This window comes from Drosophila arizonae, chromosome 2 (genome assembly GCF_054131065.1).
Source record: "Drosophila arizonae isolate 15081-1271.41 chromosome 2, UAZ_ARI_1.0, whole genome shotgun sequence".
NCBI lineage: Eukaryota > Metazoa > Arthropoda > Insecta > Diptera > Drosophilidae > Drosophila > Drosophila arizonae.
In genome coordinates this window covers 32,027,053-32,045,475 of record NC_142922.1, presented here as the reverse complement: position 1 = coordinate 32,045,475, position 18,423 = coordinate 32,027,053, and the positions used below count along the sequence as shown (strand labels likewise).

Sequence of the window (18,423 nt, the reverse complement as noted above, 5' to 3'; positions counted from 1 at the left end):
TGGACAGCAATTTCATGCAACGTGCCGAGCAGCAGCAGAGCAACCAAAATAAAAACAACATAAAATAGCAGCAGCAGCAAAATGTTGATTTGCATTTGCCACACAACAGACACTGCGAAGCAGGAGTCGCCACACCAGCCACAAGGCTCAAGAGATTCGCGTCGTATTGCACGGCGTTGCCAGCTGCAACAGTTGCTGCTGGCTGCGCGGCATTGCCAGCTGCCAGTGCAAAGGTTAAGGCTGATTTGCAGCGACACCTGACGGTCAGACTGGACACTATGCAACGTTGTTTGCATGCGACAACATGATAAAGCACAAAAATGTCAAACTGCAAAACTAAAACTAACTCAGGAAATAACAACAGAGAGGGGCAGCAGAAAAAGAGGGAGAGAGAGAGATGAGAGAGAGAGAATTTGTGTTGCAAAAGAAAGAGCATTTTGACGGCTATTTTGCCACTTGGCAATTTCCTCCGTCGAGACAACATGACAAAAATTGCAGAGTATGCTGCAGGGCGGAAGAGGTGGTGCAGTGGTGCGATGGGGGTGGTGGTGGGGGTGGTAGTACGTTGCGGCCGTACGTTAGGTAAGGCAAATTTTTCTTGTCGAAAACTCTGGCAGAAAGTTAAAAGTTTAATTGTGCGCAACGCTTAAAATGCAAACGCTGGACAGCCCGAGAGGGAAGAGGGGCGGGCAGGAGGCGGAGTGCAACATCTGTGACAAGTTTTATTAAGTTTATTTTATATTTTTGCATTCGTGCGTGCAGTTGCGAGAGGGGCAAGGGAGGGGGGATCGGGTTAACGACGTGCTGCCACAAACTTGTCGGCTGGCACTCTGGGCGGATAGAGAATGGCGCTTTGTTGCAACTTTGATAAAATCAAATGTGGAAGCTGCAAATAGACGACAGGGCATGGCCGGGCATGGGATGAAGGGCTGCCATGTTGTCACACACACACTTTTTATGGTAGGTTGCACACACTTGACTGCCCAATGGCCTTTGCAAGACGCAGCTGAAACTGCGCCCGGCCCGGACAATGGCCACTTGAAGCTCCGGCCAGCGCGCTCATAAAACGTTTAAATGAGAGAAAAGAAGTGGAGCTGGAGCTGCAGCTGCATCTGCTGGAGCGACAGGTAATGCATATCCTTGAGGGCAGCTCGTCGGGTGTGTGTGAAATATTTAAGTGCCATCAGTTGCTGTCATACTTTTTTAATTGACTTATCAATAATTCATGCAGAGCAACACTCGCACAAACAGAGCGTACACTGAGAGAAACACAGAGCGAGAGAGAGTGGGAGGGAGACAGACTGTATATGGTAGTGTTATTCATAAATACAAATGAAGGCAGTGGCTGGGCGCGAATGCAAGAGGCGAGAAAAGTGCGAGAGATTCGAGGCTCCGTTTGGCCAGGTCGACGACTCGCCTTGGATTTACACACACACACACAAAAGTGAGTGCAGCACTGTTATGCCAGATGGCGCCATCAACACACAAATATTCGAAACGTTTAATCCTTAAGCTGCAATCGGAACAGGTAAAATGCTTTACAAGATTTATTTTATATATTTATATTTTCACATATAGTATTTATATATTCATTAAGTAATTTATTTTGTAGTTTTTGTTATATCTATCTATCTGAAAATGTTCATTCAATTTACGCTAGATGGCGCCACGAACTCGTATCAATCCTTAACATGTGCTGCTTCACTTTTATCTATTATCTTTTTATTGTTTAATATTTATAAGATGATTTCATAATTTGTTTTTAAGTTTTGTTAAATTGTTGTTTTATATTTCCCTATCAAATTATGCTAGATGGCGCTCCAAATGCGATCATTCAACTTACTGACAACATTATTAAGATAAAACATCTTTAAAAATTATCTATTTATAGTGTAATAATTTTTTATTATTTGTAATAAATATTTTATTTTTCTGTTTAAGCAATTTAATTGGGAAATTCATAAATATGATTTATTATTTGTTTAGACTTTCTTGTTATTATCTATAGAAAATTAATCGAATTTCATATGTAATGAGTTTTATAAGTTGTAACAGATTTTTGCCAGTGCTATTCATATTTAATTTGATTAATTCAAGTGATATGTGAGTTAATTCGCTTTCAGAATTACTGCTGCAAATATTTTACGTTCTCGCGCTCATCTTTATCTTGTGCTCCACTTTTGGCAATTTCAGCTGCAGTCCAAAGTGGAGGAACGTGATTGATGCATTTTTAATGCGCTTTTTGGAGCATCGCTTCGCACTGCAGCCGTGGAAGGGGTTGACGGAGGAGTTGTTGTGATTGCGCATTCATTTGAAAAATGCAATTGTGGCTGCGCGACCATTAAAAAACCTTTAAATAAATTTTAGTTGACATCTCGCGCAGAACAGCAGCAGCAGCAGCAGCAGCAGGAGGAGTGCATCATAAATATTATTTGAGAAACATAATCAGGGCAAAGGTTGAGGACGCTAAACAAAAGCAACGCAGCAGAGCATTATGCGTCAAGGATAAAATCAAATTTAACGCATCGCTTGCATTTCTGCAAGGGCTGCACAAGAAGGCGGAGCAGCTGGAGGAGGCGGAGGAGGCGGAGGAGGAGGATTATGAGGATGTAGAGAGTCTTCTGAATGCTTTGAGTTTTGGTTATGCTCTCTCTGGGCTGCTTAAAGAAAGGCCACGTAGCACTTGACATGAGCAGAGACAAGCACACACACACAAATACACATACACACACACACATGCACTCTCGCAGAGGAGGGCGTTTAAGTAAGAGAATTTTGGGCGTGGGGCTGGGGCGTTGGGCACGTGCCGTCGGCTTACGCGCCGTTTGCGCTGTGGGAAGCCGTCGCCATATGAGAAAAAGCAGCGTGAAAAATGTGTAGCACAAGACAGGGCGCATAATCAAAAGTAAAGCAGCCAAAGCATGGCCAAAGCAGCCCCCATGCACGGCGCTGCCTTTGCTGAGGATGCACATGCTGAGGCTGCTGCGCTCTGCCCAACGTAATGCAATATTTCAAGCCACCAAAAGCAACAAAAAATGAAAAGAAAAACAAAAACCATGCCACCAAAATCTTTCGCCCGAGTTGCAGCCAGCGCATGCAGCTCTACATGTCAAAACGGTTCTGGGAATGGGACTATACATATATATTAATATGTGTGTACGCATGTGTGTGTGTATTATAATACATGCACTTGAGATATCGATCATCAACTTGTTTGCCAACGCTTTATCATGTGCGCTTGCACTTTCGCCGTGTTACTGAAATGTTATTCGATTTCATTAACTTGCCAAGAATAATATTGTATGTAACCCATAACAGATTCATTCTATAGATGTTAAAGCCAGCGATAGTATAGATTCTGTTTGTATCGTGTTGCTTAGAGAACTACTGAAACAACTCTCGTAATAAACCAATCCTCGAGTGTGAATTAGGGAAATAAAAGATAACTTATATTAGATAACTTAAACCAAGAAAAAACATGATATGTACTCCTACTCATTAGTATTTTAACATAATAAACTAGGACTGCAGGAAATTAGATTTCATAGATGTTGAAATGGTTGACGGAACCACCGATAGTATCCATGGTTGCAACCATCCTGTGTCAGCACTATCGATGGACTTTAGCTCTACTTCATAATACATATATAATATATATGAATTTAGAAACTAAAATGTAGAAAATTAAATTACTTATTCTTATTATTATAGATTATTCCTTAATGTTAGCTATAAGTTCTAAGTAAGAAGACCGAATTTAAAGACCGATGAAAGCATAAAATGATTAAATTATCAAGTTGAAAGTGAAACCTAGTAAATTTGTTTACTTTTTTATTCAATTTTAATTGCAATCGCACAAATATCCGAAATGTATTGTTGCTTAATTATTTTTCTACTGAAAACACAAACAAAATTTCTCGTATTTTTATGAGATACAATAGAATCCCGATAGCTCGAAATGGTAAGGGATTGAGTTTTTATTCGATTTACACTGAAATTCAAATTATCGAGAATTATTGAAAACGAACTTCTCTCAAGGGAATCGAATTTTTTCGGGCTATCACGATTCTCGATTTAGGGGTACAAATTATCGAGACTCGACTGTTTAAAGAAATATATATTTTTTTCATGTAAAATAATTATGTTTTCATAACAGGTAAAATGCTTTCAAAAACTAGAATTTTTTTAGTTTCCCCGATAATCTATCAGTTTCCAACTTTATTCTCTGCGGTGTCATCGCACAGACACTTTATTTTGACATTACCTGTGGATTGATCCACTCGCCTGTTAACTACCTTTGCGCTGCCAACTCGAAACCTGATGCTAAGCCAATATTTCATTGAAGAACCTGGCATTGTATTGTTCATTGGATCAGCCGATTGCTGCTCGAGCGACAGTGGGGCGCAAATCGAGTTTGATGACTATTTCGCTCGAAAAAAGTGTTGGCTGGTTGTTTGCTTTCGTTTGTCTTTTGCGTATTACCGTAATCCCTAAGCTGTCTCGCAGCTGGCTCGGCATAACACGAGCCCTGTCTGCATTGCGATTGTAACGGGGCTTGGGACGTGGCACTTACCTCTTCCTCATTGCTGGCCGTGTTCACGGAGTCCATGCTCTGTGAGAGTCCCAGCGGGGCGAGCGCCATTTGATTTTCCATTATGCTGGCTTCTCTGCTTATTGTTGTCGCTGCTGTTGCTGCTGTTGTTGTTGTGTTGGTGTTGTTGTTGTTGCTGTCGCTGGCGACTGTTGCTGCGGCACTGGCACTGCCTGCCGGCGAGGGAGTCGTCGGCGCCGACTCGTGCGACTGTGACTCGTGCGTGGAGCTGCCCGGGGAGTTGGTATTGTTGCTGCTGTTGACTGCTGTTGCTGCTGCTGCTGTGGCAACACTTAGCGCAGTGGTTGCTGCTGGTGGGTGCTGGGCAGCTGCTGCTGCAGCGGCGGCTGAGCTGCTCTGTTGCTGCTGCTGCTGCTGTTGGTGTTGCTTATTGGTGTTGCTGTTGCTGTTGCTCAGCACCAAGTGCTGCTGTTGTTGCTGTGGTGCGTACTGTGCGTGAGCGTGGCGCAGCTGATATCCACTATAATGGGCAGGCGCTTGCTGCTGCTGCTGCTGTTGCTGTTGGTGCTGGTGCTGCAGCACCGCCACGTGCTGCTGCTGCTGTTGCTGATGCGCCGCGGCAGCTGCAACGGCCGAGTGCTGTAGATGCTGGTTGAGCAAGGCAGCGGCGGCGGCTGCCTGATTGAACTGGGCCAAACGCTGCTGCTGCTGCTGTTGCTGCTGCTGCTGGTGTTGCTGGTGTGCGTAGGCAACCTGCTGTTGCTGTTGCTGCTGCTGCTGCTGCTGCTGTTGCTGGTGGTGCGCGGCAACGGCGGCCGCAAACTGAGTGGGGTGTGCAAAGCTCAGCTGATGGCCCTTGAGCGCTGCGGCTGCTGCTGCTGCGGCGGCGGCGGCGGCTGCTGCTGCTGCTGCTGCCGGCGAGGTGGCGTACTGCAGATGGGCACCGGGCGCGGCAACTGCTGCTGCTGCGGGCACGGGCAGCACCGAAACGGCGGCGGCGCACTGGCGCTTGGGCGACGGCGACAACACCTGTGGGGCACTCGCTGGCGTTTGCGGCAGCGTCGGCCTGCGTTTAATCGCAATCGACGAAATGGTGATGGCTTTTTCAAACACTGGCCGCTGGTGTTGTTGGTTGTCGATGGGCGTGGTGTTGGTGTTGGTGCTGGGTATTATGGAGGCAGCTGTCGATGCTGCTGTCGTCAGCGTTGGCGGCGTCGGCGTCGGCGTCGTTGTCACTGCGGGCAGCAGTTGCAATTGTGGTTCGGCGATATGGAGCAGATGGTGATGGCTGCCCAACAGGCTCTGGTTCTGATAGTTGGCTATGTTGGCGACTCAGTTAACCTGCAAGACAAACAAAGCCGAAGAAAACAACATTACAACATGAATTACAATCGAGAGCTGTCTGAAATAGGTCAAAGGTTGGACATTGACATGACGGACCACAACTCAAGAGAGAGCATCGGAAACCGAAATATCGAAACAACATTACATTAGCTCAAAATGAATGATGGAATCGTCCGCTCTGCAACTGCGGGTCAAATTTGTATACATAAATCAAATCCGACACCAGCAGTTGACAAGTTAGAACAGAATTATTAAAGATAAACATTATTTTATCATGCGAAATGAATCTATCAGCCAGTTAATACTATAATAACAAAATATAAGTAGACTGCTAGTTGAATCCGTTTTGCGAATGTCTATCATATTATGTATAATAAACTACTTTAAATTATAAACAAATGCGTCATCAATTATTAATTTAAGCCTAGACCTTAGTTCTCTGTGCGTGCGATAATTACTTTCAATCTGAGCTCTGAATTGAACCAGTTTGGCTCGACGTCAAGGCAGGTTATATAAAAGTTGACAGGAACGAATTGTAAATTGTAAATTTATTGAAAAGGAAAAGAAAAACAGAAACAAGAACAGCAGAGTTCAAGAACAAAGACTGTGCCTGTGCTAGAATAATGATATGCCAGAGAGCAGCTCATAGAAAATTGAGTCAAATGAAAGAACAAACAGCATGCAAATTGTGTAGGTCAGTCACAGAGCCACAGAGCAAGAGAGAGACTCTGCTGGCGTATATAGCTCTGCTGCGTATATAACTCTATTTGGCTGTCGGTTATCACTGGCAGCCATCGAGCGACGCCGCAGCTGCTGGCTGCTTACTGCTGGCTGCTTGCTGCTGGCAAGAAAAGAATCTGAATACAGTTGAATGGGAATAGCAGCAGCAGTAGCAACAGTAGGGCAAATAAACAAATGAAAACACACACACACAGAGAGAAGGGGAATGGAGTGCGCATACATACATATATATAGACAGTCGAGTGTAAGCGCAGCAACTTGAAAATTGAGCTGACAACAAACCCAAATTGTATTTAAAGAATATGCACATAACTAAAGCTGAGTATCCATAGATACATATGTATACACATACCGTGCGCTACATGCAATATAATAGTCGCCATTGTACACCAAATATATGCGCATATTTGAGCACAATACACAGCCAGGGCTATGAATGCGGATTATAATGGCGCCATCGAACCAACCAAGTGCTAAGGACACGCGGCAACAAGCGACAAACGACTCGAATATGTCGCCCATCGACGCCTGTGTATCTTTATCTGTATCTGTATCTGTATCTCTATCAGTATTTGTATCTGTATCTGTGGGGTGGCATGTTTCTAAGCAAGCTATCGCCCACTTTGCATATGACAAATTATGCACACAATAATCGAAGCGGGGGCATGCTTAAGTATGCCCCAGCCCAACATGCTCCATCTAACTCCCAGCAGCAGCAGCAGCAGCAGCAACAGCAACAGCTTGGCTTGCTTTAAGAGGCATGCCACAAAATGTGTGTTGGCAATACACTTGAATTAATTACAAAAGGAAAAACAACGAGTTTGCTAATCATAATTCAAATTTAATATCGACCTAAAGGGCTTGCTGCTGATGTGGGTTGAAGGACTCGGGATATTTGGGGGACATTAAGCAAGGGTGACTCGCGTTGGTAGCTGCTCTAATCCCACATGATTTATAATTAATAGAAATGCAAAACCAGCCGGTTAAACAATGCATAATGCATAATACATGGCTAATATTTAAATAGGCCATTGTGCCTGTGACGCGTGCTAGATTTATGGCCAAATGCGGCCAATTTGGAATTTATTGAATGCGGCCGGCACTGCGTATGCGCAATATAATTTAACTTTATGCCTTATGTACATCGTTTTAAAACTGCGGCTTTAACATGACATCATTGATCTCTGTGCTAATGCATAAATGCAGTCAGCTCCAATATATTGCAGTTAACTCAAGCAGAAGAAGACAAACTGATTGAAAACAGAAAAGTATCTATTCTAAGTCGAAGTATCTGTTCTTCCTATATTGCATCAGCACACACAAAATGGAGGCTGACAGCAAGAGTGCAAAGGTCACTAACTTTTTTGGTACTACTTATTACATGGACTATAGTGAGACACCTGCTTGGATTAGCCACTTTTAATAATAGCTATAAGGATGATATTGTTGACATAAGAGTAGAGTTATTTCTGCTGGCCAGCTACATATACTCTATAATATAACAGAGTTTATACAGTGTTTATTCCAATATTAGCTCATCAGCATTATATATAAGCACGTGCTCAAGCGCTTTAAGTCATTATTTGATCACTTTCATAAAAATGAACTGCATAAGCTCGAAGATAGAACAAGATAACTATAAATTAAATAAATATTGGGATTTTTATTATTTTGTATTTTTGCATTTTCATGCACTGACAATATTTTTAAAATTTTCCATATCGAATTGGTTTTTTTTTTTTTTTTCGTTTTCTCTTAATTTGTTTTCACGCTGTGCGCTGTCAAGTGAGGTTATGTGTTGTGAAATTCGCACTGCAGCGACAAAGCAACAACCACAACAACAGCAACAACATTAACTACGATTCAGATCATACGTAAATATATAAAACGCAGCCACAACAACAACTGCGTTTCAAATTCTTGCAAAACAAAAGCCCTGACAGCAACAATAATGGCATTGTTGTTGTAGTTGTAGCTGTTGTTGCTGTTGTCGCTCTTTGTTGGTCTGCTAAGGAAATTACTCAGTAAAAATTCAACAACAGCAACAGCAACGACAACAAACACATGTAAAATATACTAGTCATAAATATTGCTAATGAATTTCCCGCACGCTTTGCTGAGCTCAGAGTCAGAGTCAGAGCCAGAGCCAGCCGAGTCGCGTCTCTCTAATCGACATCCATTTCCATTGTTTTTGTATTTCTGTATATTTTTTTCTCTCTCTCTATTCATTTTTGGTGTTTTTTCTGCCATACGTTTCTAAAATGGAACTGTGGAACGGAAACTGGGTGCGTTTTTTTGTTGAGGCTGGCGCAAAACAAATATAATTAAATGTAATTTTTATAATGACAAATGCGTTTTATTGTTCGCTGTTGCTCTAAACCGAAAGACAAAGCTCTGCCACGCCTCTCAAATCTACCAAATAGGAGCTCAATATCACGAGGGCAATTTTCAATTTCTTGCTCTCGCTTTGAACCTTCAGCTTTGAGATTTAACTGTCGCCACTTAAGAGTTGCCCGCGCGGCGGACTACATAATTACCACACGATTCCTGCTCGACTCGAATTGGGTCAGCTGGAGGCTGGGGCACGCCCCTGCGAATGGCGCTGCCTTCAAATGGAAATCGACTGGCTGACTAGCTACTCTAAATAGTAGATCTATTGTAATATATACAGTCTGTTGTGTAAAGCAACACACGCTAATCGATGCACGCCCACGTTTCATTATCATAATGATCATCATCATCAAGTCGATTGTATAGAGGCGGATGCTGCCATAAAAACTAAAGATGATTTTTGGGCCGCGAATCTCACTTGTTAGCAATTGCCCATTGCCAATTGCAACAGCAGCTGCAACAGCGGCAATTAGAATTGCTAATCGCGGCAGATATACGCAAGTGCACGTTGCTGGGATGCCCGCCCACGTGATCAGCTCTCGCTGTGGTTGTGTGAGCTATTCCGCGCATCTGACCCTGCTACAGATAGGCGCTGTCTCAGTCTCAGTCCAAGTCTCAGCTCGTTTTGTATCTATGACCAAATATACGCTGCTGATGAGCGAGCTCGTGGCTGTGGCTCCCATCTGCCGCCCAGTGGCTCAGGCCACAGTAGACAAACAATGCTAGAAGTGGTTCAAGCCATAAATGTAGCGGATTTTTTATTTTGTTCAACTATTTTGCTGCTGCTGCTGCTGCTGCGCATCTCATTGTGCTCACTGTTTGTGCCATAATTAATATTTAATAAGCCAGCCAACTTTTCTGAAGACTGACTTTGATATACCCAAGCGAATGCTGATACACATACCCATATATAGGTGTATGTGTATAAAGATGTATGTATATGTATAAACTTCGCTCACAGCCATAAAAATGGGTATTATAGCTATGTGCATAACGAAGTTGCCAAAACGAAGGTCTCTTGGAATCTTGGAATGCGGCTGACAATTGTGAGAGAGCGGCTCAAATGTGACTTGGGCGTCATCAAAAGCGAAAACTAAGAATGAATATTTTAGTTTTATTTTTAAATAATTTGGAACATGAATAAATCGTATATTCTAAATGTTTTGTATAAGAAAATTCTGTGTAGATATTGCTATACCAAATAAATTATACAAACTGGGGTTATTCGTGTTCTATAAAAATTTAAAATTCTACAAAATCAAAAAATTATTGCACCATTAATATAATTATTTTAAAAAGAATATTTATAGCTAACATAATTTATAACTTCAGTTCTGACAAGTGACGAACATCTAATGTCGCTTGATAAGAATTAAAATGTGTCACAATAAAAAAGAATTCATGAGAAATACAAAAATGTTAAGCAACACATTTCTGTCTATGCATAAATTCATATGAATATCATCACAATCTAAACAATTAAATAACTAAATTTTACAGTGATAATCAAATATTTTGGTCGCATAAGCCTTAGAGATGCAAAATGCAAATTAATGAAATATTAGAAACTAAAAACTTATAAACTGAATTATCTTACAGCTACGTCATCAATTATATACGATATGCATATAGGAGAAATGTATCTGATATGTAAACCAAACTTCTACACTGAAGTAGCTCATAGATATGCACATCATCCACAATATATAGACAATAGAAATATATCTCAAATTCATGAAATATGACTAACTCAATTTCTTAGCAGTAGAGAAATATCTTTATTGCTTTCAATCTTCACTTTGATAACATCTCATTTTCAGGAAGCGCCTCTTGAAGCGCATTCAAGTTTCGGCTCGTTTTCCGCAATGTTTGTTTTCGTTATGTATTTTATTTTGGCTGCCATTGCTATGAGAGGCACACAGCAGACAGCAGACAGCAGCAGCAGCTCGGCTTGTGTTGTCATGCTTATGTGCGCATATTTAATACGATGCTCAAGAAACAATTTTTTTTATAGCTCGGCATGCTCCAATTCGTTGGCGCAAGGCGGCGGCAGCCGCAGATAGAAATGCGTCAGCGGCGGCGCTTGGTGCGGTCTCCATTTGCCAGCCAGCCAGCCAAGCCATTCGAAATTCGAAATGGCATCTGTGCGAGTGGCACGAGTAAAGTATCTTGTATCTGCAAGATAGTTAGTTTTACCTTTTGCTGCAAAAGTTTTGCCAGCAACGTGACTTGCCTGCTGCTCTCTCTCTTCCTCTCTCTCTCTCTCTCTCCTTCTCTCGCTCTCTACTTTCGTTGCTCCTGTTAAGTTTGAGCATTTTTTGAAAATTACAAAATCCATTAAGTTGCTTGCACGCAACTTAAACATAAATCCATCATACGCCATAGAGCACACACACACACAAAGACACACAGACATAGATATTGAGTTAGGGTAGAAGCCACGCCCAGTTGCCTCTACGTTAGCTGCTGGTTTTTTTTTATTATCCACGGCACATTCAATGCACAGACATTCAGACACTCGACTAGGTAAGTAGGTTGTGCTTGTCTCCCCTCCCTTTGCTCCTTCCCTCCTCCTCCCCACCCGTTTCTCTGTCAAACGGCGACTTCTTCGTGTTGGTCTTTCGCTTCTTGCGCAGGGCTTTCTATTTAATTTCCCAGCCAGCGCTGGGCAGGCAAACTTCTGGGCTCAATCAGCCAGCGTAGGCAGCGTATTATTTCCCTTTTCGTTTAATACTTGCAAATTTACAGCGAGCAATCAATAAATGATGGTTCAGCCAGCCATTGTGAGTGTCAATCTCGTTTAATGCACTTCCGCCTGCCTAATGGATGGATGGATGTGTGCACATTTTTAATCGCATTTAGCAGCGCTACATATATTTTATCGTCGGAACCAGATATGCATAATTTGCATAAAAAGCGCAGCTCTTTAATCGAACTGCTAATCGACCAATCAGCAGGCTCTGAACTATTGCGCCCTCGAATTGATGAACATTGTTTAACTGCAGCTTATCTAGCACTAGCTGCTGATGGCGGCATTTGCCTAGCTTAGAAATCACACACACACACACACACACTCAAAGTTGGAGATAAAGATAGTTGCACACATTTAGATAGAGAGATTGTTAGACAGACGTGCTTACTCACGGCTATTGTAGCCATTACTGTAATAGACGTCGAGCGAAAGAACAGGCCAGGCCAGTCGCCAGCCGAGAGATGTGAAAGATGCAAAAATGTAAAACTCATGTGAAGATTGAATGGAAGATTTCGCTCGCTGACAAACGCTGAGCTGAGAGCGGAGCTCTGTGCGAAACTAGTTCAAAAGTTCAAGCGAGCAGTGACTCAGGCTCAGACTCAGACTCAGCCTCAAGTCGAAACTGAAGCTGAAGCTGAAGCTTAAACTGAAGCTGAAGTTGAAGCGTGTGCCTCGTGTGGCATGATCGGAGGCACAGCGAAAGGTAGCCCAAAAAGCAGTGCTCACTGTGGCTTAGCAATACCCCACAACTGTTAGTTAAATAGGGCATATTGAAAATGTATAGAAGTTAAGACAGAATTAATTTGAAAATTGGTTATAATCTATATGTAACAAAATTCAGAATATATTACTTATTATATTATAGATTTATTATATTATAGATTTATTCTATTATAGATTTAAAACCCTAATGAATTTGTTTATTTATTAAACTTTTTTATATTTCCTTTAAATTTGTATTATTTAGTTCATTTTTATATTTATAGTCTATGACAATTTATCATTGCTCTTAATGCATATGGGCTGACAAGGGGCATCCAAACGGCTTACTATGAACTAACATTGACTCTTTTTCCCCTCTCTTATAAAATAACTACTCAGATAATATAAATTGAGCCTCTTTTTCCCTTCTCAAATAAAATCAACCCTGACCAAAGGGTATACAGGAGTCGATCAATCGTTAACTACACTCTATGTACTTCTATTATTATTATGTTTTTGACGTGGCTATAAATAGCCTTTGAGCTCAATGGCAATCATAACAAGCTTGGCCGAATCGAGTTTCGAGTGTGGGGGGAGTCGCATCAATTGAACGCTGCTTCAATCAGCTTTGGGAGATGCTTCGCTCGGCCAACATTTCAATTGTTGTTTTGTGTGGCTTATATATGTATATGTGTGTATTTTCTTTTATCGCATGTGCTTGGAAACACATTCGCCATGCTTTCCCATGGCCTCTCAGCGCAAGTGCTACTCGGCGTACATCTATGAGGCATCTGGACCGCAAGTAAATCGCACGTTCGATATATATTTCGTGTATCGCAGCACTCGCTTGCTACAATTGTTGAAATGCGGTTGACTTTGTCATTGATTTTCGTCTGTGAAGTGCAACAGCAACTGCAGAACCGCAATCAGAGTCCGAGTACAGCCAAATGACAAATCAACAACGTCAATGTCAACGAAACAATTCAAACAGCTGTCAGCCTCTTCTCTATGATGGGATATTAGATGAGATGTGATATGGCATCTCCCCCTCCCTCTCTCTCTCGCTCTCTCTCTCTTTTTCTCTTTCTCAGTGAGATCCATTAGCATTCGAAATTAATTTTCATCTATGACATACGTTTCGCACAAAGTTAGAATGCACTGGGAAATATAGGGAATAAGGTCAGCTACTAGCTATGCCACAGATATATATTTCTGTTTCTTTTTCTCTCTCTTTCTACATTTAATTCGTTATTGCTCCAACCGAGATTAATTAACGTTAATTTTGCATAATTAAAGCGACAGCCGCACAGAGTGAAAGGCCAGCAGCTAAATAGCTTGGGAAAGCTGTTATAGCTCTATTCATAATCTTTGACAGCGCGAACTGCTGCTCGGGTTCACGTTTTGGATAATCCACTCAGGTTCAGTGTCAAGGGTCGAGCCACTCATTTTCAATTAAAATCTCTTGTAATGCCGCATGCAAATGCTTTATGTCCACAGCTTTACATCTTTTTTTTTCAACTTCCATTTTCTCTTTTTTCCCTCGTTTGTTGTACATGGAAAAGCTTCTTGAATAACTCATTCTATGTCGCTTGCTCGTGGTAATTCTCGGTGGGCCAGTAAATCTGCATCTGCTTGGTGAATCCAATTAAATTTGCAATAGCCCGAAAACCAAAGCCTCGCTGCCAATCTGAGGGTCCAATGTCAAAAAGCCAACTACCGCAACAACAAACTGTCAGCTGAGGAATTATTTGCATAAACAGAAGGTCTCAAAGACAGGGAAGTCTCGGAAGTATCTAGCATATATATAGAGCCCAACTTGTGTGTTTTATTTTGTACTATGCAGAGGTGAAAATGAATTACTCATGAGCTGTGAATTACTCATTGTGCATTAGAGCAACAGCAACAAAAGTTTTCAGGAATACCTAAAAGATATTTTGCCAACAATTAATTACATTCCTAGACATCCAAGAATTGATTCATATTTATTGAAATATTTCTATATTTTTAAAAAGAAATTTTCCCAATTCCACATTTATTTAGTTTTAGTCAGCCGTCTTTCTCTATTTACCACAAGCCAAAAATGTCGACAGCCACAAAGGCTTTTCGTCGAGATGCAAATTATTTTCGACAAACGCAAATATTTAAAGCCAAGGGCTAAAGGGCAGCACGATCAACGCAATTTGTGGTTAATACATGATGAAAATCTTATATGGATTTACAAAATTGGTTATCAAATGAAAAGAGCAATTCCAAAAACTCAACTCAAGTGGATTCCTCATCAACTCTTTTGCCACCTATGTAAATTGCGTCAAATCAAGTGCGAAAGTGGGCTCACTTCTACTGCCTTGCCAGAGGGTATATCAACTGTGAATCACTGAATGTAACGCAGTGAAGAGAGAATTTGAATGAAGAATAGAGCTAGTCGGATGATTTTAGATACTCAATAAAGCAAAAATTAATATTATTTATCAGCATACTCTAATCTTCATCTCTTTTAATGCTATAAAAACTTTACTTATATGTAGAAATCGATATACCTTAGCTCTCTATCGTTTCGACAAGCAATTATAATTTTATTTTTTATTTGTGAACAGTTTTTAAATCTTATTTAAATCATATTTTAATTATAATTATATTATTGTTTTTTATTTAAATAAAAGTTAAAACGCATATATTAAAAAAATCTTTTAATTAAATGATTTTGAGAAATTATTACAGAAATATTTCCAACTATTATTTGAATCATTAAACTCATATATAAAATGTTTTCCAAACATATTTAAATAAAATTAAATTTCGCTTGTATTTTAAATTTGTCTTATCTCTTGTCATAGTTTCAAATTGATTTATTGCATTGGCCATAAATGTAGTCGAAGAGCCATTAAACAGCTTCGATACCTCAATCTCTAGCTAGATCGCAGCTCGTGCTGCGAGAACATTTCGAATTCGACATTGCAAAGACTCGTTGTTTCTTTTTGTCTACATACATATTTAATATTAGGTTTCCGCACTCGCAGTTCATGCCGGATTGGCCCCTTCATTCATTCTGAAGTATGATGTCATTAATTAATGTGAATGAGTTCAGTATGATGTCAATTAGCTGCGGAAAGCGCACTTGACGGCGCGGCGCTGCTGCACTGCACGAATTGTTGTAAAACTCGTTGCTGATGTTGTTTAAGATACAGCCACCCACACACACACACACACATACACACACACACATGCATACTCACTCGCAGTGAGGCACACGCAATGGCCATATTTTATGAGCATTTACAATTGAGAGGCAGCCGAACAGCTGCATGCCCCACAGAGTGCCGTAGCTGCTGTTGCTGCTGCTGCTGCTGCTGCTGCTGTGCCCGTAAATAAAGAAAAAGTTGAAATCTTTATCTTAATATACGAAAATCGCACAAACTTTAGTTGGAAATGCTTAACAATAGCCAAGACCCAGTTTGCGTATGGAAATTTGAATGCCATCTCTCTCATATTCTCTCTCTCCCTCTCTCTATGTATCTCGCTCCAACTGAAACTAAGCACAGTCATTAAAGCAAACTGCTTGCCATGCCTTTATCCATTGGCGCCCATCAAGAGAGGAGAATGCGAATTATAATAATAAGTAAATGCAATAAAATGAAAATCCAACTGGGAAATTTTTGTTTGATTTATTGTTCTTGTTCTTGTTGTTGCTGCCGCTGTACAAGAGATCCCAAAGCAACAAAGTAAAAGTGGAAATGAAGACAGCGAAGGAAAGCATAAGAAAAGCATTATACAGATGAAATGCTCGGCAACAAGAGACAGGAAAGTTTTAATGCGTTGAAGGGATTTGCTGGTCCAGCAGGAGACTAATCTGCCAGCCCGAAAGAATTCCATTTCAACTAAAATTACTTACGCTCAGCACGAATTGTGGCTGGTATTTGCCCTTTGGTTAACATACCTGCAAGTAGAGAGAAGAGAGTCACACGTTAGAATCGAATAAATGTTTGGCAACTCTTAAATCTAAAGAGAGAAATGTTCAATTTATGACTTGCATGCATTTCAATTTCACCATCAGATGCAGATGCGGATGCAGTTGCAGTTGCAGATTGCAGTCGATTCGAAGATTTATTGAAAAATAGAAGGTTTAGTGAACTGGGGACGGGGTCTGGGAATAAGATTCGAGTGAGTCGAAAACATTTGCTCTGTGCCGCCCATTTTGAAAGTTTATTCGCCTTCGATGATCCGCATCGATGGGAGTTGCTCACCCAAGCCTAGGCCCAGACTTTATGTGCCGGCACCTAGCTTACGTTTTCTTTCCATTTTGCCGTTGGCATTGTTTAGAATGGCTCGAAAAACGTTTGCATTGATTTTTGTAGATTTTTTGGCCAATTGGTGCTACACTTTGTTGATAGATCATTATTTATTTCATTGTTGTTACATGTGGCGAAAGGCGAAACCGGCTCGACTTGTGCGAGCAAGCGAAAGAGTGCGAGCACAAAAAGAAAAGAAAGACAATTTCTATGGCCAGCATGAGGTTTTGTAGGGGCAAAGCCTTTCACCGATCCGACAATCGTGCAGCCCAACAGATATTTCAATTATTGTTGCCCTCACACAGAGAACTGCCCCACAACACAATCAGCCAAACTATTCTAAACTCCGAATTCTGCAAGTAATTATATGAGTTGTGCTGGAACAGGCTAAACAAATATCTTAGTACTTATTTTGATTTTTATTTCAAAAATATTGTTGTGCTATTATTTTTCAATTCCATATAGAATTTAACATTTATGTATATTATATTTATTTTGATTTAATTGTTTTTCCATACTATTGTTTCAGCACCATGCATAATTATATTTTTAAATTAATGACTAAGCAAAAAATGCATTTTATCGAATAAAAATATTCATATTAAAACATAATGCAACTAATATAATTTATTAAGTCTGTTTGAATGATTTATTATTCTGATCTCATAATAATGAATAATATGTATATTTACTTTTAATTTCCATATCTAATAAGATTCCTAAGATTTGCTTATTTTTTGTATAGTAATGAAATGCTTATATTAATTAAGAAATTCTTAGCTGGGCAGAGCATAAGAAATTTAATTTTTAATAATACTTGGAAATCAGGGTATTATATTGTTGTTTTAAATATGTGAAACAGAAGGAGACAGATCCCATAAAGTATGTATATTCTAGTTTGTTTTGATTTCATTCCGCACTGATCTCATCAGCTATAACTATTTTTCCATTGTTCTTAAAAAATATCTCTGCACTTCGCAAACTCAACTCTACTTTAGCTGTGTGCATTTATTTGACATAGTTAGAGCTGTGTGGCCGTCGGTGCTAATGATGTGTAAATAGTCGTCGAGTGCAGACCCACGCAACCAAAAAATATAGCTATATACATCACATATATAGTATACATATATATATATATATATGAATATCTGTAGAGACAAAAGCCGTTGACAATTGAGACACAGTTTATTCAGTTGCTGGCAGCAGAAGAAGTGCAGCATTATGAAAGGAGGAAGACCCTTCAATTAGCTTATGATAGGGACAAACACACGCACACACACACCAGCATACACACCCACATATATAATCCAGCGTCTACCCCTTTTGCAAATGCGATATGTTGATATATCCTGCCTCTATCCCTAAGCAGCGGCCACCTTCACAGCTCTCTCTCTCTCTGTCTCTCTTACACACAGTGTGTCTCTGTGTGCCTTGTGCCACATCCTTTGTTAGCAGTTCGTTCCGTGTTTTATTTTCTTCGCTTTTATTTACACATGCTATTTGATGGGCTGCCTAAAGACCTCTGCATTGGGCACGCATTGCCGCTCCGCTTGGGGTTGGGGATGGAGTTGACAGGTAGTTAGTGCCTAGTGCCGGGGGTTGCTGGCAAATTGTAAGTCTCAGATTACATGGTGGTACACTTAGATACCCTTTCC

The 18,423-nt window shown here is 40.6% G+C and overlaps 1 protein-coding gene across 1 annotated transcript in view; it reads right to left on the bottom strand.

Annotated features, from left to right (window-relative positions):
- Window positions 1-5,884, bottom strand: part of cpo (RNA-binding protein) — a gene marked incomplete at its 5' end in the record, with an annotated part of 67,805 nt that extends 61,921 nt beyond the window's left edge. Inside the window, 1 exon segment of the mRNA XM_089461844.1 lies at window positions 4,574-5,884. Coding sequence (XP_089317970.1) covers window positions 4,574-5,884 — 1,311 coding nt within the window.
- Between the last annotated feature and the right edge of the window lie 12,539 nt (window positions 5,885-18,423).